The sequence below is a fragment of the Asterias amurensis genome, chromosome 20 (assembly GCF_032118995.1).
Source record: "Asterias amurensis chromosome 20, ASM3211899v1".
Lineage (NCBI taxonomy): Eukaryota > Metazoa > Echinodermata > Asteroidea > Forcipulatida > Asteriidae > Asterias > Asterias amurensis.
In genome coordinates this window covers 12,581,551-12,602,956 of record NC_092667.1, presented here as the reverse complement: position 1 = coordinate 12,602,956, position 21,406 = coordinate 12,581,551, and the positions used below count along the sequence as shown (strand labels likewise).

Sequence of the window (21,406 nt, the reverse complement as noted above, 5' to 3'; positions counted from 1 at the left end):
AGGAGTGGGGACGAGTTTATCGTTTTTATTTAGTTTGTGTTATAGGGTTCCAGAGATATGGGATGTATGGAGGTTTGTTCCTAGAGCAGCGTGAACATGAACGCGGTCAGAAATTGTGTCGTTTGTCGTTCAAATTTCGCGAGATGCAATAAGCCCAAAGTGACAATAAAACAAAACCAGACCTGCCAAGTCTCACGCATTAGGCGTGAGACTCACGCACTTGGGCTCTGTCTCACGCTCACACGCACATCAACCATTATTGGGGCGAGATCGGGAAACAAAATTAACGACATTTTTTGTACAAAATTTGTACAAACAGAGCGCAAAATTGCAGATTGCGCACGCGTTTGCTCATCCAGTAGGTTCAGCTCAAATTCGGCAGAGCGCAAAACGCTAATTGCGCACAAGTTTGTTCCGATTCTTTTAGCAAATTCGTTGAAATGCGCTCCACTAGCGAAGACACAACAGGCAGAAGAAGTGAGCGATTGATTTTGGACATCATTTTTAGTCTATTTTTTTCAAGTTTGGAAGGATATAATCTGACACAATCGAACCTCCACATTAACCATCAACATCTCCTGTGTACCTCAAGTGAGTTTTAATTATTCTGAGGAGGCTTTTGATGCATTTTGAAACACTTTTTGTCCACAATTAAATTTCACATTGTTTTATTTATTTATAAAAAAAAAAAAAAAAAAAAAGGTTGGGCGGCGATTTAAAAAGGCCTTCTTAAACTGGCAATTTTTTTTTCCGGGGGATGGGGGTTGAGCTTTGAAAAATCTCACACATAGCTAGCCTCTGGACTTGGCATCTCTGCCTGCAAAACACTTTTTTGACGTTCACGTTAAGTGCTCCCGTTATACATGCAGCCTATTGACCAGAAAGTTTACAAGACCAATTCAGATGAGAATAAACTAAAAAGAGGCCTACGCTCTTACCACCCCCACCCCCCTCCGAAAAAAAAACAGTAGATAAATTAGATTTGTGGCACACAGCATGTTCCAAAAACACGCTTTACTTATAGTGCTGTAGCAACGCTATGTATCGTGGGACGTAAAAATGTCATTTTTGACGATGTTTTTTAAAAAGGAAATGCAAGCATTATGAATGTATATTGAGTGTGTGGAGAAAGTTTTGGTAGTGTAGTACAAAAGAAACTTTAGTTATTGCTGGCTAACGGTCAGTTTCACCTATCAACGCTGATTTGAAAAACGTGTAACGTTAGGGAGGCCCAACATATTAGACCCCTATAAGGATCACGGGGGAGCCTTATAGTTTCTAGATGCATAAGGTACGTTGTCTAACCCAAAACGAGGTCGGTACAGCCACTGCAAGTAGTGGTGGACGTGCGAAATAGCTTTATTTTGGGTTAGAATTATGACGCCATGCATAAATATTGAGAGAGGCGTATAACACCCTCACCCACATTTCGAAATATTTGTGTAAAGGATTTTTATATCCTAGCGGGGTGCCGCGCGAAGCGCGGCATCCCGCTAGTGTATACAAAATCGCATGTATTTTATATCCTGTTTATACTTCACACGTTAGCGCACCCATCTTGAGAGCTTGAAATAGAATAAATTTAAGTGATTGGAAAAAAACTTGCTGCACTATCGACAAATACCATCATGACAGATGTTATCGGCTTTGGATATGCGGCATTTGTTGCCGTTGGAGGTCTTGTTGGTTATATGAAAGCTGGTAATTATTATTATAATAAGCCGGAAAGCAGTAAACTTTGTTTACCATTTTACCAACAATTTCTTGTTGACAACGTCATTATTATAAAGTAAACATGACATTGCACAAAATACTCTATTTATATATTTTTTTTAAACGAAGCATACAGGCCTGGGATGGTTATATGATTTAATATCTCAGTACAGTGTATTGACACACTGCAGTCTCGGGCCTTATGATATTACCCAGGAAAAATTCCCATTGAAAAAAAATCAATGGGATTTAATGGGATCCCATTGAACATTTGAATGGGATTTAATGGGATTCAATGGGGATTGGTGTGGAATTTGGGACATATTCAACGGGATCCAATGGGATTGACAGGGGATCCCATTGTTAAACCCCATTGAAACAATGGGATCCCATTGAATCCCATTCAAAATATCAATTGGACTCAATGGGAATTTTTTCCTGGGTATACTTCACGTGTAGCAATGAAGGCGATTAACTGCCTCCATGCCCCTAGACTTGATGACAAGTCATTAGGCGCTGCCTATTTGTGCAACATGCAACAGTCACAGTGCGATGTTACACATGCAACAGTCGTAGGTAGCGCGAGGCAGCTCTAACGAGATTAGAAATTGCGACTGACTCACACACACATACTGGGATCGAGGGTGTGTGCATCGTCCCCGTAGCTACGCCGCGCTGTAACTACACACCGCGCTTAACAATTACCGTCTTGACTTCAAGACTACCATGCCCCCTGACATTGCCTTTGTGCCCTTGAAATGCTCCAGTAGAAATTTACGATTCCCTCATCATAGTCATAGGGTGCCCTTTACCAAGGAGAAAATGCCTTGGTGTCGTAGCCCTTTCAAAAAAAAAGCAAACAGGGGCCAATTTCATAGAGCTGCTAAGCACGAAAATTTGCTGAACACGAAATTTCTTCCTTGAAAAAAAAACAGGTCTACGTGTACCAACCAAATTTCCATTTCTTGCATATCGCTTATTACTGGTGTTCAGCTGTTGTTTGCTCATCCTGAAAATCACGTGGAAATTTGATTGGTAATCCTGTCTTTATCAAGGCAACAATTTCATGCTAAGCAAATTTTTGTGCTTAGCAGCTCTATGAAATTGGGCCTAGGCTAGGCCTGCAGTCTTTTACAATGTCGTGGTTCATTCACTGTTGTTTATTACTTGTTGTATTTCCCATTTTACTCCTTTGAAGGTAGTTTAGTTTCATTGGTCATGGGACTTGCTATGGGAGGACTGGCTGCATTTGGTGCCTCACAGACTTCAAGAAATCCGAGCAACTGTTTGGCAATTCTTGGTAAGTGTCCAAAAACCAGTAGTGAATCTATGCACTCGGTATAGACGATGTGTGACCTGTGACATCACATGTTTACAAAAGAGCCACAGAGCCTCAGGGACTTCCTGCAGGCATGATTTGTACACAGCTCAATGGAAGAAAACATAAAATCTTATATTTTATGGATATTGCACTGTCTAATTCTTGTCAACTTTTGATATGATATAAGGGGGCACATCTCAAGACTTGACCAGCTTTTACCTTCACAACTCTTGGTTTAATGTGGAAATTACGAGACAAAATGTAAACTTTCTCACAGGACCAGTGTTGTATCTTGCCTGCCAAAATACTGAAAGAATGTACAAGGCCACACTTACTGTAAACAAGGTTCACATGGTCTATTGTTTTAAGAGAGCAGAGTCACATGGTGAGTGAGGTCATTTCAAAAGGTGGTAGCGTTTTTGAAATATCGCTGAAAAATCCAGAGTGGTTTTAAATCGACGCAGGAAGATAATTAATAATTGGAATACACAATCTGAGAAACGTTTCTGATAGTAACGTTTCTCAAATACAAATTTTGGGGGATAAAAACTGATTCCATAACCACATTACCTCGAAGTGAAAAGTCATATCGAAAGCTGCTGTACTTCTCTAACCAAGTTAGTTTTTCATTGCTGTTAATTTTGGGATTAATTAGGACACTTTCGGTACAGACAACAAAATAAAAGTTCACAGATTTACAAATAACTTACAGGGTTTACAGAAGGTAGTGGTGAAATACTTCTCTTGAAATATTATTCCATGAAATGCCTTACTTTTTCAGAAAAAACATTAAAACAATATCACTTCTCGATATCGAGAATTACGGATTTATTTTAAACACATGTCACGACACGGCGAAACGTGCGTAAACAAGGGTGGGTTTTCCCGTTATTTTCTCCTGACTCCAATGACCGATTGAGCCTAAATTTTCACAGGTTTGTTATTTTATATAGAAGTTGTGATACACAAAGTGTGGGCCTTGGACAATACTGTTTACCAAAAGTGTCCAATGGCTTTAAAACAATTAATAAAGGGCAAACGTTTTATGGGTTTCATTGTGTATCGTGTTTTCAGGTGCATCGGCCATTCTTCTGTTTGTTATGGGAATGCGTTTTATGAACACTGGGAAGTTCATGCCAGCTGGAATGCTTGCAGCTCTGAGGTAACACCAATTATTACCCATCAACACCCATTAGTACCTTTCAGATCTCATTAGTACACCCATTTGTACCCATCAGTTCCTATTATTACCCATTAACACCCATTAGTACCCTTCAGATCTCATTAGTACACCCATTTGTACCCATCAGTTCCCATTATTACCCATCAACACCCATTAGTACCCTTCAGATCTCATTAGTACACCCATTTGTACCCATCAGTTCCCATTATTACCCATCAACACCCATTAGTACCCTTCAGATCTCATTAGTACACCCATTTGTACCCATCAGTTCCCATTATTACCCATCAACACCCATTAGTACCCTTCAGATCTCATTAGTACACCCATTAGCTTTTCAAGATAATTGGTAAGTTGTTGCTCAAACCCAAAACCCCTGTCCTTCCATCCACTTACAATGACCAGGACTTAGCAAATGAGTTCCAGAAATTCTTTGTCACCAAGATTTCAGACATCCGCTCATCATTTTCATCAGTCCCTTACAACGTGCCGCAGACATTGCCACAACTTCAACCAGAGTGTAGACTATCTGTGTTTGAGCCTGCGACTGTTGCTGAGATTCAAAGGGTTATTATGAAATCTCCTTCAAAATCCTGTGAGCTGGATCCAGTGTCAACATCCATGATAAAGCAAAACATCGATATTTTTGTACCCTACATCACTAAGCTTGTAAACGAATCCCTCAGTTCCGGTTGTTTCCCCGATAGCCTCAAAGTTTCCTACATCAGGCCGCTCATCAAGAAACCAAACCTGGACAAGGAGATATTCAAAAACTACAGACCGGTTGCAAACTTAAAATATCTTGGAAAAGTCATCGAACGAGTAGTTTCATCACGTATTTCTGATCACATTCATACTTTCAACCTGTCCGACGTGTTCCAGTCAGCATACAAGCCTTTCCATGGGACCGAGGCTGCACTAGTCCGTGTGAGCAACGATATTCTCTCTGCAATGGACAATGGTAACCTAACAGCACTAGTCCTGCTAGACTTGAGTGCTGCTTTTGACACTGTCGATCACAACATCCTTCTCTCTCGGCTCCAGAATCACCTTGGCATAGAGGACACAGCCCTAGCATGGTGCAAATCGTATCTCTACAATAGAACTCAGCATGTATGTATTGGCACCGCGATATCCGACCCTGTTGTTTTGAACTACTCTGTGCCACAGGGGTCGGTACTCGGCCCGCAGTGGTTTACGCTATACACTTTACCGATTCGTGACATCGTCCTGAAATTTAATCTGAATTACCATGTGTACGCAGACGACACTCAGCTATACATCACGTTTAAATCTTCTCAAGAAAACGCCAATGCATCTATTGCAAGACTTGAGAAATGCATCCAAGAGATTCGACGTTGGACACAACAAAACTTCCTGAAGTTAAATGATGATAATAATAAACCGTTCTTTTAAAGCGCATTACACACGGAGTCCCAATGCGCTGTACAAAGTCAGAAAGAAAAAAAACAGACAAAACTAGTTGGAGTTTAACAAGTGAGATTTGAGAAGGCGTTTGAATTTAGCCAGAGTTTTAGCGTCTTTGATGTTGCGGGGGAGTTTGTTCCAAAGAGTAGGAGAAGACGTAGAAAATGCACGCTGGCCGTAAGACTTAGTAGAAGCGGATGAACAGGCAAGTAGAGATTGTGATTGAGAGCGGAGATTTCGAGAAGGCTGGTATTTGTGAACAAGTTCTTGCAAGTATGTAGGTGCGTGGCCATGGATACAGCTGTATGTCAGAAGAAGGGTTTTGTAAGCAATCCGTTGTCTAACCGGAAGCCAGTGCAAGTCCGAGAAGATAGGTGAAATGTGGTCACAGGTTTTGGATCGTGTGACCAATCTGGCTGCTGAGTTCTGAACTCGCTGAAGTTTGGAGATTCCGGAGTCAGGTAGACCGAGAAGAAGACTATTACAAAAATCAAGGCGGGATGTAATGAAGGCGTGAACCAGTTTTTCCGTGGTGGATTTGTCAAGAAGATTGCGAATTTGTCCAATTTTGTGTAATGCGAGGTACGAAGATTTGCAGATATTTTTCACATGGGTGTCCGTTCGAAGATCGTTCTGAAAAGTGACACCAAGATCTCGTACTCTCTGAACCGGTTCTATTGGAAAACTGCCAATTGAGATAGGTGAAAGTGTGGTAGAGCTTCTGAAGCGAGATGTAATGTGAATGACCTCGGTCTTCTCTTCATTCAATTTTAGTTTGTTGGCGACAGACCATGCTCGTACGTCATTAAGGCAGTGTTCTAGCTGTGAGATGGTAGTTGGGCGATCTTGCTCGTTAGTGATGACGTATACCTGGGTGTCGTCGGCGTACAACATTCTATTGATATCATGGCCCTCGATGATGTCTTCGAGGGGGGATGTGTAGAGAGTGAAACATAACGGTCCCAAAACAGATCCTTGAGGAACACCGCAGAATGGCACTTGAGGGTTCGAAAGAGCACCATTGATGACGACACTCTGGGTGCGATTTTCTAGATAGGATTCAAACCAACCGATAGCGTGACCGGACACGCCGTATCTGTTCGTAAGACGCTGAAGCATGATGTTATGGTCGATCGTGTCGAAGGCAGATGAATAATCAAGGAGGACAAGAATAGCTTCTTGCCCCTTATCGGCTGCCAGGAGTAGGTCGTTTTGAACACGTAGAAGGGCAGTCTCAACACTATGATGTTTTCTGTAAGCGGACTGGAAGTGTCCATGAAGATTGTTGTCGGTGAGGTAATTTTGAAGTTGGGCAGCGGCTGCACGTTCTATTGTCTTTGAAAGAAATGACAGGTTTGCAATGGGCCTGTAGTTCTTGAGTTGTTCTGTGTCCAGGTTAGGTTTCTTAAGCAAGGGAGTGATGTGGGCATGTTTCATTGCTTCTGGGAAATGACCATGCAGCAGAGAAAGATTGACGATATTCGTGATGATAGGAACGAGCTCGTCTAAACACATCTTCAAAATCCATGTGGGAATCGGATCAAGCCTGGATGTAGAAGAGGGGGAAGCAGCAATGATGTTTCTCACTGAGTTCTGTGAAAGTGGTTCAAACTGATGAAAGGTAGTCATGCATGAGTCGAATACTGGTTTAGAAACTACGAGCTCAGGAGTTTCGTCAAGTTCTGTAGTTATGTTCCGCGTTTTCTGGACGAAGAACTTAGAGAAACGTTCAACAAGAGGTTCAGATGACAAATCGGCCGACGGGAGGGTTTTTGAAGAGGCTGGTGTGCATAATTTGTCAACCTTGCGAAAAAGTTGGCGGGAGTCACAGTCCTTCAGTTGGTTCCTGTGATATTCCGATTTAGTCTCGGTTATAAGTTAATTGTAGTGATAGCTCTGCTCTTTAAGTAGTTGTTTGTGAACCATCAATCTGGAAGACATCCACCTGCGTTCGCACTTACGCAGTTGTCTCTTTGCTTTGCGAATATCTTCATTGTACCAGGGAGCATGAGGGCATGATGAAATGGTACGCCAGATTTGAGGGGCATGCTTGTCCAGAAGATCTCCCAGACTTGTATCATATTGATGAACAAGAGAGTCTAGGTCAGTGGCTGGAGTTGTAGATATTGGTGAGGCCAGAACATCTTGGCGAAAAGCCTCAATATCAATCTTGCGGAGTTCACGTAGCCTGATCTCTCTTTTCACATGATCCGGGCGATTAATGTTAAGCAAGCATTTTACGGCAGCGTGATCGGAGGGCAAGTAATTCGTAGTGCTGACATGAGAAATTGCGTCATCTGTTGAGCGAGTTAAGAGGAGGTCCAATGTATGACCGTCGCAGTGTGTGGGACCAGTAACATGCTGCTCGAGGTTGAATGAGTCGATGAGATCAAGAAAGATCGCAGCTTCGCGGTTTGCTTGGTCATCAACATGGAAATTGAAGTCCCCAGATATCAAAACATACCCTGGCTCAGAGACAACCGATTCTAAAAGGGTAGAAAATTCAGTGAAGAAAGCTGGACCTGTCAAACGGCCACTAGCAAGTCTCTGGGGCCGGTAGATGACAATGAGACGAAGAGGAGTTTTCGAGCGGGCGTTGATGGATAAATCAATATGTTCAAATGATTCAAATGATCTACCTTCGTTTCTATGAACATCAAAGCTCTCTCGAAGAAGTACACAAACTCCACCACCGGCACGGTCTATACGAGGGATGTGATGAACTTGGTAGTTAGGTAACGTAGAAGTCAGATCAGCGACTGCACGGTGGTCACGATTATCTCCAGATAACCATGTTTCAGTAATACAGAAAATGTCAATGGAATTAGAGATGACGAGATCACACATGACAGTGATTTTAGGTTTTATTGATCGTGCATTCCATAAACCGAACTTTGTAGGGACCGTTTTCTGCTCAGTATAAGAAGTAGGTGGTATATGTACAAGGTTGGTGAGATGAGCACCGTTATGACTTGGCTGGTAATCAGGGTGAAACTCACAAGGTTGGTCACAACGAGACAAAAAAGGAATTGGTTTCTGCCTTTTAGACCATGATCTGCGGCCCCTTTTCGTCGGTCTAGCCACACCAATTCCAAGTTCTTTCAGTCTGTGGTGGATATGCAGGGGTACCCTGGCTTTCACTGGAGGAAACAATTCCAGTAGATCGGCTTTGCTGTAGGAGTTTGTTGTAGTTGCAGCCATGACTACAGGTAAGAAAAGCATCAGCACAATGGAGAACAAAGCAGAGTCAGCCATGCATATGACAGTAGTTGGAGTACAAAGGAGATCAAAACCACTGCAAGGGCTATACTACTGAGCTCGCCTGAATCCCAAGGGAGAAACCGGATGAAAATCTCAGAATTTTGCAGAAATGGAGGCGTAGATTTCCACGACTAATGAACGAGGATGATCACTGACAGACAAATGTCTACTGGACAAGTAATGGAATTCACCAAGTTTACTTAGGCAACAAAATACCAAAAATTGCTGGAGCTTGTGTGGAGGTGCAACCGGAGGCGCTACCAACATATTTAGATAAGACAGAGTTCCTTCTATTTGGGTCACGTCAACAGTTAACTAAGGTTTCAGTGCCATACATCTCCATCGGTGATGCTCGGATAGCTCCCTCGCTGAAAGCTCGGAACTTAGGGGTTATTTTTGATTCATCGATGACACTTCAGCCACACATCAACAACATTGTTCGTTTATCATCATATCACATCAGGAATATAGGTAAGATTCGCAAGTACTTGGACAAAAGTGCCACTGAAAAGGTCATTCACGCATTTGTTACTTCTCGTCTTGACAACGGCAATGCTCTTCTCTACAGTCTTCCTAACAACCAGATTTCCCGACTTCAACGGCTCCAAAATACTGCTGCCCGCATTGTGACACTGTCTAGAAAATCCTGTTCTATCACCCCCATTCTGAAACAACTACACTGGCTGCCTATCTCTCAACGAATCATCTTCAAGCTGATGCTCATTGTCCACAAAGCTCTTAATGGCAAAGCTCCCCACTATATTTCTGAACTGCTTCACGTTTACACTCCATCAAGGAATCTTCGATCAAGTTCTATGCTTCTCCTCATTGAACCCAAGTCTCGACACTCATGGGGTGACAGGTCTTTTTCTTCAGCTGCGCCACGCATCTGGAACTCTCTACCACTTAATCTTCGATCTTGTGTTTGTACTGCAAAATTCAAGTCTCTTCTCAAAACTTATCTTATGTCACAGGTTTTCAATGACTAATTTTGTTGTGTCTGTTTTTCTTTGTGTTGTGTTTTGTTTTTGTTTTGTTTTTGGTTTTACTGCGCCTTGAACACCCAGCAGGGTGGATATGTGCGCATTACAAGTCTTATTATTATTATTATTATTATTATTTGTACCCATCGGTTCCCATTATTACCCATCAGTACCCTTCAGATCTCATTAGTACACCCATTTGTACCCATCAGTTCCTATTATTACCCATCAACACCCATAAGTACCCATCTCATTAGTACACCCATTTGTACCCATCAGTTCCCATCATTCCCATCATAGTTTTAATCTACACACCTTTCGCAATGTAAACCATTTCATTATGTTTTTAAATCTCTGTACTTGTTTCCTTGCAGTTTGTTCATGGTTGTGCGCTACGGTACCAGATTGATGTAGAGGCGTGGTCTCATCTCAACTCAGCTGAAACTACAAGTCTCTGTTGTCTTCCAGAAAGTAGTCAAGCAGATTTATAAGTCCTAAAGTTGTTGTCTTTTTCAAAAAGAAGTAGTCATAGGACTTGATATTTTGGGGAGGTTCCACGGGATCGCAGCGCTTTAAAAACAATTATTTTCAAACATTGACTTTCAAGAAAATTTTCAGTCTGATGAAAATTGTGAGCATTGAAGCACTGGAGTTAAAACAAGCAGGATACCTGTGAAAAAAACTGGTACTCATCTCAAATTTTGGCTGGTAACCTTATTCTAGTAAGCACAATTGTGCACAGTTTTGTTACGATCATGGTCCAATTCCACTAAGCCTGTACGTACAAAGACTTGCTTAGCACAGTCAAACTTGCTTAGAAGAATCAGGTAACCTTCCAATATTCAATAGACCTTATATGCACATGACGTCATTTCAGTACGGCGCCCCCGCATTGAGGTCAAAAGGAGGTTGTTCATTGGCCAATCTATGTGCGTTTCGATTGTTTCATCACCGTTTGACCTCAAAGATGGCGGCTGGATGACGTCAATGCATAAGGTCTATGAAGTCATAACACTATTGCGACTGGTGTCCCACTCTTGATTTTGCTTAGTAATGAAATTTTCTAAGCATTTTGTTCTGCTTAATATAAGTTTTATGAAATTGGGCTCAGCTGAAATCCGTCGGATTTAAGTGCGGTTTTACTTGATTCTGAGGGGCAGCCATACCTAGAGTGCCCAAGGCATGTCAACTCTCCTTTCTCTATTTAGTCATGCATGATTCAATGTTCAATTACTATTTTTGGTTAATCCAAATAATTCTCGAAACAACGAACAAAAGCATCATACTTACATGTTTGTTTTTTCTAAATATTTTTGTGACCTGAAACACATGCACCTTGGCACCTAGAATAAAAATAATATAGTCATAACTAGATAATATAGTGCTTTTACAAATACAACTCACTGCACTTTACATTAGTGCCCAGCCCCCGATTTCGCGAAACTTTACGCAACTGTGTAAGTCCACTTGCACAACGTTTAAACGTTGGGCAAGTGGATTTACACAGTTGCGTAAAGTTTCGTGAAATCGGCTGCTGGTCTTTGGGCCAAATAACATAATCTTCAATCTTTCTCAGCTCCCTGTAACGTATACAGCTCTAAGCTGCTGTGGTGCTCCAGGGGCTTTTTGATACACAATATCAACCTTAACCTCAGCAAGTAGACCTGGGTGAACAGAAGCAATTTTTGTAAAGTATTGTGCTCAAGGATACAAGTGTCATGACCGGGATTCAAGCAAACCTACACCCCGATGACTAGCCCACCATAAATAGAAGGCACAGAAAGCGAAACTGCCACCTAGAATAAAGCAACTCATATTTTTGTATCGTATCATTGCACTTATTGTGGTAATCCTGTATTGTGTTTATATATAGCGGTAAGTTGACAAATGGAATATAATTGCTATAACAGAAGAAACACATTTTTAAATAAAGAAAACCATAAAATGGAACACTAGCAAGTTAGTGCTTTTTAGTCGTCAAGTTTGTTCAAGGCGCAATTTTCATCCTTTTATTAAACTCAACAAAATTGTCAGAACAGACGCATTTAAAGCTATGAAATAATTTGTTTATATAAATAGTACAAAGAACAGTAAACGGTGTAAATTAAAAGGATTATCAAATAACAAAACACTAAGCAAGTTCGAGTGTGCACCATGGTTAACTAATAGTAAGGTTAACTACTTTGACTCAAACCCATGCTGGTCAACCATTGGTCGCCTACTGTGGTCGACCATTTGGAACCAGCCTCATGATCATGGTTCCTTCATTGGTCCCGATAGTCTGTTCCTTGCCAACATGTGTAAGGCACAGAAGGGAACTAGTGACGCTATAGCGAAAAGGTGGAAGGCAATGACGTGCTGAATTTCATAGTACAGATGGTCGACTAGCCAGGCTTTCAGTCGAGTCGTTCCAGTGAATGCATAAACATTGCTTGTCAGTGGTCAATCATGTGTTGACTAATAGTGGGCAATCGAACTGGTTCACTGTCTAGGGTTAAAGGCACTGTACACGTTTGGTAATTGTCAAAGACCAGTGTTCTCACTTGGTGTATCCCATCATAAGCATAAAATAACAAGCCTGTGCAAATTTTGGCTCAATTGGTCATCAGAGTTGCGAGAAAATTATGAAAGAAAAAACGCCCTTGCTTGGACGAATTTGTGTGCTTTCGGAGAGGAATAAAAGACTTCTAGCTAGAAGTCCTTTATTATTTTAGTGCGAAATTACCTCTTTCTCAAAAACTATGTTACTTCAGAGGGAGTCGTTTCCCACAATGTTTTATACTATCAACAGCTCTCCAATGCTCGAATACCAAGTCAATTTTTAAGTTAATGTTTGTTTTAAGTAATTACCAAACGTGTACCTTCCCTTTAAACATAAATACAAGAAACAAAAGTATATAAAATATGTACATTTTATTACAAGACACCCCGCCCCAAAACCAGGCTCTTCCTGCCAAAACTCATAATTGGGTTCATTTGCTCATCAAATATATAAGAAGAGCTTTCAAAAAATGCCTAATCATGACCTAGATAGGGGAAGTATTTCTCAACATATAAAATGTTTAAAGGCACTGGACACGTTTGGTAATTTTCAGATACCATTATTCTCACTTGGTGTATCCCAACATCGAAGTTGCAAGAGAATATCAAAGGAAAAAACATCCTTGTTACACAAATTTCTGTGCATCAACATTCTAAAACTTTATGAGACGATTGTGATAACATTGGAACGCCATTTTCCTTCTGAAAGAGTGAACTTATACAAAAGGAGACAATTTATAAAAAAGCTCAGTTTGCACCTTTGTAGCTCAGCTGTAAATACTTTTAAGTCACACACCAGTGTTGACTAATGAGAATCAGGGTAGACAAATGTGCATATAGGTGCGCTGCTCGTCCTGAAACGGGTCCATAGGCTTAGGGTGACTCTGAATTTTTCTGCTACATTAATTGCTGGTTTGTCAGGCTTTCACAAAGGCAGAGTCACAAAGTTAGAGCAGCGGTCTCCCTTAACGAATGTCCGCTAGCCAAATACCAGTTAAAAACACATGAGGCGCAGTCTGGATTTTGTTGACCGGGGGGGGGGGGGAGGAGGGGGACACAACTCAGTTCCGATCTTTCCTCTTCCGTCCTGAAGAAGTTCTAGGAGCATCTAAAAATGTGAAGTAAAATACAAATAATTTTATTGTAGGTAATTTGAACTCTTTACAATGGTTTTGTCCTCTGAGATAAGTCCACGAGAGGACAGGATTAAAAAACGTTTCAATTTTTTGGACCCAATCTCATAAAACTGTTGATAATAATGGCTTCTTATATAGGGCGCATATCCTTGGCGCTATAAAATATTTCCTGAAAGGTATTTGGGTCTTTGTTTGAATTATGAGACCTAATCCTTTTATAGCACCATGTCATGTTTTACAAGGTGCTGTGGCGCAATTTGGTGCCGATCAGATTAAAAACAAGAGAGCAAAACACCAGATAAAAGTAGAGCATTAAAATCACCTCTGTTGTCTGGCAATATATCATAGTCCCAACTCTCTTGACACTTGGGGCATTTGAAATCGCCTCCCCCTCTGAAGAGTCGAGCTGCACAGAATTTATGAAGTTTCAGTCCACAGGAACATATCTGACCCTTAGAGAAAGATCAAACATCACCAAATATTAATTAAGGTCTCCAAAAGTCTTGCAGTTGTTAAAGGGACACAATGCCTTTGGCTGGTCGAGTTGGTCTATAAAAAGCGTTTGAAACCGTTTGTTATGAAATCGATAGAAAGATGTTTTCATGGTAGAATATAATGATCCACACAAATATGCCTTGAAATTGCACGATTTTCCTTAGTTTTTGACTCCACAAAATGGCCGACCATGTCAGTAGAAAGAACCACCCGATTTCGAGGCACATTATTTGTGTGGATCATTGTATTCTACTTTTAAAGCATCTTTCTAACCATATGCATTTAGAAACATACGGTTTCAACTGCTTTTCATGGACCAACTCGCCCAATCCGTGTCCCTATGAAGCTTTCGTTCTTAGAAAACCTTATGAATCTACGCGAGTAATTACTTTCCTTTGAAAATATCATTTCCACAATGAAACCCCTGACTTGAAAAAGGAAAGACAACAAAGATTTGTACAATAGACCGTACTGAATATGACGTCACCATTAAAAAAACCTGCCCTACAACATGAGGTCTGTGAGAGTGTGCATACGTGTGCCATTGAAATCAAACCGGGAACGCAGCATGCTGCGACAAGTGCGACTATTGATTGCTTAGTCGAGTCGCGACTACCGTATGTCAACTACTCAGAAAATCATGCCGCCATGACTACTACAAAAATAGTCACAACTACCTGCTTGGTGAACCAATTGTGTCGCTCACGACAACATGACTTACTTACCAAACACAATCAGACATTGATGACACAAAATCCATTCAGCTTGAATTTTACTATAATTCCGCCTGCGGCAAACAATATGCCGCAATGGCGGCAAACAATATGCCGCAATGCATCTTGGGTGTGTCAAAGTCGCGCCTAATAAGTGAGGCGCTACTTGGGGAGTAGTAAAATTCACTAGTTGCCTCGGCCTACTAGACAAGGGAAATCGTTTCCTGAATGCTGTCTCAGCAATTAATTGCAACCATTTGCATTTTGACATTGGTTAACAGACCTTATGCATTGAAAAACGGTGGCGAAACAATAGAGACGCACGGATTTCTACGCGCGGCGCACAGTATAGGCCTATGAACAACCTCCTTTTGGCCTCTAGGTGAGGGAGCCCTATTGAAATGACATCATGTGCATAAGGTCTATTATACAATGAATATTTGGGTTTTAAAAATATTTGCATACCTTGAGAACAATTTCTTTGCAGAGATGACAGTGTCTGATATCCTCTTCGTAGACATCTGTAAGGTAGTCCTCTAGCTCCATGATGGCGCGAGGGGCTAGCGAAATCTCACCCTGACTCTGATAAAATCACAACATTTGGATGGTTTATTTATACTACTGCCAAAGATGCAAACCATCACGATAGTTAAGCAATAATAACAAGCAATCAAGAATTAACAATATACAAAGCAATTAGAAAGAAATAAATAGCCTAAGAAGCGAAGTAAGTATGAAAAATGTGTTTTGAGTGATGTTTTGAAATCCGGAAGTGAATTAGCATGACGTATTTGAAGAGTGTTCCAAAGGTTTGGTGCTGCTGCATAAAAACCTTTGGAGAATGAAATGTATCTGGTTTTAGGTTTAGTGTGAATCCTTGTATCTGAGCTGGAGCGGAGTATGCGAGTTGGCTGGAAATAAACAAGATGGCTCAATCCTAACATACCTCAGTCAGCCATTTCTCTTTGATCAGTCTTCTAAGGATGCTCTGGGCTTCTTGTTTGGATATTTTCTCTTTGATATGGCTCGTAAGATTCAAGACATCGGTGGAGGAGGCCATACCTGTGTCAGACTCAACGATCAGATCGAGCTGGAGAGAAAATAAATTTAAGAATAAAGTAAACCAGCGTCAGAAAGAAAGACATAATTTGTCATGGATTGACTGTAACAAAGACGCACAAAATAATAAGAAAGTAATGACTTTGACCTAGAGACCAAGGTAATCTCGAACCCAATGTGTAACAATCCAAAGTTTCGATCAGATGCTCTGATTGTCTTCAAGAGAAGACGGGCACTGATGCCGAGTGCTGCTTTAAAGGTTTTTGATTCCTTTTGTAGATCAAGTTTTTGGTCATGACATGAATCCCTACTCACTGTGAATCAAGATGCATGTTACCTGTAGAAGTTTCAGCTTCATTAGTCGTCAAGTTTTTGAGAACAAAATGTGAAAATCAATGTCGCGTGAATCTGTTGTCAATGCTTAAATAACTTTTGTTTTATAGAGACAAAATTATTTTCATGAAATTGTTTTACTAAAAAAACTACAGCACTTCAGCAAGTAATATTTTTAGGGAAGCTTTCATTATTCATCCATCATTATCTTTAAAAGCCATTATACACTTTCGGAACAGAAAAAAAAAAAAGTTCACAGATTTACAAATAACTTACAGGGTTTACAGAAGGTAATGGTAAAAGACTTCTCTTGAAATATTATTCCATGAAATGCTTTACTTTTTGAGAAAACATTAAAACAATTATCAATTCTCGACATCGAGAATTACGGATTATAGTTAACACATGTCATGACACGGCGAAACGTGCAGAAACAAGGGTGGGTTTTCCCGTTATTTTCTCCCGCCTACGATGACCGATTGAGCCTAAATTTTCACAGGTTTGTTATTTTATATAGAAGTTGTGATAAACAAAGTGTGGGCCTTGGACAATACTGTTTACCAAAAGTGTCCAATGGCTTTAAATCATGTAAGCTCGATGTAAGTCTGTGGACGTTTGTGTTTTATGTCGTACAAAAAGTACCCAAACCCAATGATCTAAGTTTAGTTCCAACAAGAATCAGCCAATCACTCACTATTTTCTTGAAGAGTTCCAGGTCATTCTTTTGGTAGTCAGATGACAGCCTCCCAAGCTCCGATTCAGTAGTCCTAACCAGAGCAAACATCAGCTTCCCCGTTTCTTCATCTTTCTTGGACCTTATCTCCATTCCTAAACTGCTGATGTTGGTGTTGATGGCCTCCAAGAAGTTGCGAAGACATTCCTTTGTAGCTTCATAATTCACTGTTTAGAATGCAAGATTAAAGTTCATAGGACTGCAAGCCCAAATAGAATACAAATAATGAAAGATTTTATCTAAATGTGATTTGATAATAATTTAAACAAAATAGAGATTTACCATCAAATGTCTTGCAAGCAAACTTGTGTAGTTCGTTCACCTCTGCGGAGGACATCACTCCCCGGGAGAGGAAGGACTGAAGGGCAAGTCTATGAGCATCACTGCTCCTGGTGGTCGCCATTCTAGTTGAGAAAGTTCAGTGCTGAAAAAAAAACTGAGAAAAATTTCTGAATAAGTTAAGGAAACTTGAAGATTCTTACAACTACATGAGTAGTTCTATTCTACTCTAGTCACTGGCAGGGCCAAATTAAGCCGAGTGTTAATTAAATTATGTATTGTCACACACAAAAATGGGGTTATTTGTTTTGTTTTAAATTAATAAGACAAACAAAGCACTAGTGCCACTAGCCACTTTCACACAACACAACTTCAGTAAAAAATGTTAAATCATATAATTTGGGCTGGTACCTGTTTCTGCTATGCAATACTATTATACCTCATGTTACATGTACATGTATATAGAATCCTCTAATCTGATTGGTTGAAAATGGAGTCATGGAACTGGCTATGCCCCTCTCTTCGACCAAGATGACGTCATACTCAGTCACTCATAGTGGTTGCGTTCATTTAGCTTCCTTGGTTCGACCCCAGTCTGCCCAGGTACGTTCGAATACTAATAGCTTTGACGGGCCTCAACCAGGTCAGCCCCCAATGCGCTGCTTGTGGAGTGGGTCACTTGGGGGTGACCAGAGGTACATGCTGTCACCACGAGAGGGCGAGTGTGATCGTTCTATTAGCTCTTGTCAGGGGCTCACCTGAGACTGAGTGAGCACGGCGGGGTCGACCCAGGGTCCAGGGAAGCTAAACGAACGCACCCAGTGACTATAATTCTGTGTTTAGTTTGAGAGTTGTTCTGCTTACACGAGCTCGATGAAAATGGGCCCAGGTCCAGCTATAATGGAGGTAGATTCTATATAAACAGATGGTTTTAACGCCCCGCCCCCCCCCCACACCACACACAGCACACACTTGATTTCCACTACCAGTTACCACAAATGCCGCCTCAGCATGCGTAGTTAGTCATAGGTATACAAACAAGAGCACATTCTGACAAGAAAGCACGTTCCTCCATGCTTTAATTAACACGTCAAACAGAAAACACAGGCAATAATGCCGGCATGTAGAGGGTACGGATATTGGTATACATATGATTCGACAAGTAGTAATACCTAAATTGGTTACTAAAAACATGGAAAAAGTGTCACAGACTCACCACGACTCGACGGACGAAGAACAGACTGAAGTCGTCGCCGCTGGTTTTTTGTATTAGTCGCCACCAGGCGGCAGAGGGCGCAATTTAACAACAAACGTTTTTTGACACACGGACGGACGGGAGGCCGGGTGTGTCGCATGCTTTTTTAAGTCCTCTATGCAATACTTTCCGGAGGACCTTATTGCATATGCAATAATGTCCGCCGGACGGTTTTGCAAACATCCAATCGTGTCCACCCGGACGCTGCTGCATAATGCAATTGTGTCCGCCCGGACACATTTGCATATGCAGTTGTGTCCGCCCCCGTGCAAAACCGTCCTTGCTGTATTAAACGCCCTTGGTCGTTCGGTACATGTATTTCTTTTTACAAGACAGTCATTACATGGTGTTACCGCAACCTCTCTTCTTTACCATGCAAAGTTTCAAATCCTACTGAGACAGTGTTGTCATGAACATGGCATGTGCATGTACATACGTAGGTTCAGTGCAAGCATGCTCGCTTACGCGCGCACATTTAATTTTATACAGTCATGTACATGTGTCCGCCTGACGGTTTTTGCATAGCCCCGGACACGATTGCATATGCAAAAGTGTCCGTAGCGGACAGTATTGCATGGGGGACACGATTGCATCTGACAGGCCGCGCACTCGCGCAGTATAGTACTCGTTTTTAGAGCAATTCTTGCCTATTGATGCTGAACGTTATTTTTGTCGGGTAAGGGAGGAACACATACAGCCTTTAAGCAAAAAAACGAGCTATAAGCACAGAAAATTTATGCCTAACAGAAACAGGTCACCAGCCAATCTTACATTAGTTTTCATTTTTGTGACTGGTACCCACCGATTTTTTCCTTGGGACGAAGTACTGCTTTTTTGTCTTACAAGGACCGAAATTGTTTAATTCTCACAATAATTGTTTCTTTTTTTTCTAAAACAGTATGGAATAAACGTTTTATTGAATTGAATTGAATTGAATTAAAACTCAAACACACACTTTCCGGCTGAGCAGATGAATCACCACCAATTGAGTCCGTGTGTTACGTACTATAACGCTCGGCCGCGAAGGAACCAAAGAATGTTCATAGACCTACCAATATCGATAATAGTCCCTCAAGATGGACTATAGCTTAGACAAAATATTCAAGGACAATTTATGTTATCATTATCTACAGATCAAAATTATTGAGCTTCATCGGCTTGTTCTCATCAACATCGAACGAAACATTTTTGCAAACGACCTTCTGGCATGTATCGTATAACGTCTACAAGAAAACGTTTGCTCATTCTAACATCTGTAAAGAAAATTTCGTTTATGAACAACACTTTCAAGATCAAAGAGCCTACCAAGCAAAGCACATCATCAAAGTATCATCAATGTTATCTTCTAGCCATGAACATCAATCACCCCAACTGTACGAACTTACAAAACAGAAAAAAAATATATATAAAAATGTGACTTTACAGTCTGGACTCTTTTTGTGTGTGGTAACAATCGTGTCTAAATAGATGTTTAAAATAATTTGCATCATGGATAAAGAATATTTATTTTGGTTCCAATGATGTGTGTTACTGTTAGCACTGTATACTCAGTACTTTCCCAAGTTCTGTGAACAATCACAAGCATATTACTCGGGTGGGATTCGAACCCACGATGCAAATTTAACATAAATTCTTTGCGGTAGGCTTACCCGCTGCTAAAACAAAGGACTTGAACTGCCTCTAGCTACTGGGCAACATCGGTGGTCTGTAAGTGGTAAAGATCTTGAGTTCGAACCCAATTCAACCCGAATAATTATGCCTATGGTTTTGTTTCTTAAATGACTCGAAAAAGTATGGATTATACTATGCTAAAATGATCGATCGGTGTAAGGGTGATAAACAAATAATACATAGTATTTTTTCTTTCCCGATGCAAAATTAAAGCCATTGGACACTTTCGGTAAAACAGTATGGGTCATCGGAGTCAGGATAAAATAACGGGAAAATCCACCCTTGTTTCCACACGTTTCGCCGTGTCATGACATGTGTTTACAATAAATCCGTAATTCTCGATATCGAGAATTGATAATAATATGATGTTCTCTCAAAAAGTAGAGCATTTCATGGGATAATATTTCAAGAGAAGTCTTTCACCATAAGGCCTACCTTATGTAAACCCTGTAGGTTATTTGTAAATATGTGATTTTTTTTCCGAAAGTGTCCAATGGCTTTCAACATCATATTATTCGATCATTATTGCATGCTAGACTCTCTCTGTAGACAAAACTTTCCATTTCGTTTCATCTGTCATTTTTTTTTTACAACAAAAAATGCGTAAAGTTTATCCTCAGTGACCTTCCTACGTGTTGTCTGTTTTCCGCCCAATTAGAGTTTCAATGTATGTGTTGAGCTATGCAAAAGGGACCTAACGGCACTATAGATACCTTTGACATTGTCAAAGACCAGTCTTCTCACTTGGTGTATCCCAACATAAAATGTATTTTTTAAAAACTGTGAAAACTTGAACTCAATTGGTCATCGAGGTTTCGAGACTAGAAGAATGGAAACAAAAACACCCTTGTCGCACAAGTTGTGAGCTTTCACCTGAAGTCTCAAATTCAATTCAAACAATTATTTTACTGGGAACTTGTTTCTTTCTCAAAAACCGTTTCTCACAATATTTTATAATATCACCAGCTCTCCATTGCTCGATACCAAGTAAGTTGTTATGCTTACAATTATTTTGAGAAAATAAGTGTCCAGTGCCTTTAAAAATCACTCAAAGATTAGTCATGTCAGTAATGTGATCGCAAAAGCAACCGACCCACTTAAAATTCACTCATGTTCCATACTATCTCAATGTCTCTGAAGGTCATGCCCCAATGACCGAATACAAGGTCATCTATGATTGGGCAATACGGGCTATGTTGCAGACATCCTATCCAATAGCGGAAGCTCTTCTTCCGCCTAAATTGCTCAACAATCCTTACAGCCCACATCTTCCTTAGGCCTATCATTAAAGATCACTTTACA

The 21,406-nt window shown here is 40.7% G+C and overlaps 2 protein-coding genes across 2 annotated transcripts; one reads left to right on the top strand and one right to left on the bottom strand.

Annotated features, from left to right (window-relative positions):
• Positions 1-1,522: 1,522 nt before the first annotated feature.
• On the top strand, positions 1,523-11,848 carry LOC139952386 (transmembrane protein 14C-like). The gene is made up of 4 exons (XM_071951502.1): positions 1,523-1,701; positions 2,912-3,013; positions 4,109-4,196; positions 10,264-11,848. Exons 1-4 carry the CDS (start codon positions 1,629-1,631, stop codon positions 10,301-10,303), a joined length of 303 nt encoding a protein of 100 aa, XP_071807603.1. The 5' UTR covers positions 1,523-1,628; the 3' UTR covers positions 10,304-11,848.
• A 23-nt stretch (positions 11,849-11,871) lies between these two features.
• LOC139952385 (non-structural maintenance of chromosomes element 1 homolog) lies at positions 11,872-18,478 on the bottom strand. Its single transcript, XM_071951501.1, has 8 exons — positions 18,395-18,478; positions 17,182-17,335; positions 16,861-17,066; positions 15,721-15,864; positions 15,240-15,356; positions 13,889-14,018; positions 13,493-13,538; positions 11,872-13,134 (listed from the first exon to the last, which is right to left on the bottom strand). Coding segments are annotated over exons 2-8 (765 nt in total). The 5' UTR covers positions 17,303-17,335; positions 18,395-18,478; the 3' UTR covers positions 11,872-13,133.
• Between the last annotated feature and the right edge of the window lie 2,928 nt (positions 18,479-21,406).

Coding starts and splice junctions, on each gene's coding strand:
- LOC139952386 (XM_071951502.1), top strand. CDS start 1,629: ATGACAGATGTTATCGGCTTTGGATATGCGGCATTTGTTGCCGTTGGA. Junction 1,702..2,911: donor TGTTGGTTATATGAAAGCTG/GTAATTATTATT, acceptor ACTCCTTTGAAG/GTAGTTTAGTTTCATTGGTC. Junction 3,014..4,108: donor CAACTGTTTGGCAATTCTTG/GTAAGTGTCCAA, acceptor TCGTGTTTTCAG/GTGCATCGGCCATTCTTCTG.
- LOC139952385 (XM_071951501.1), bottom strand. CDS start 17,302: ATGGCGACCACCAGGAGCAGTGATGCTCATAGACTTGCCCTTCAGTCC. Junction 17,067..17,181: donor TGCTTGCAAGACATTTGATG/GTAAATCTCTAT, acceptor CATTCTAAACAG/TGAATTATGAAGCTACAAAG. Junction 15,357..15,720: donor AAGAGAAATGGCTGACTGAG/GTATGTTAGGAT, acceptor TGATTTTATCAG/AGTCAGGGTGAGATTTCGCT.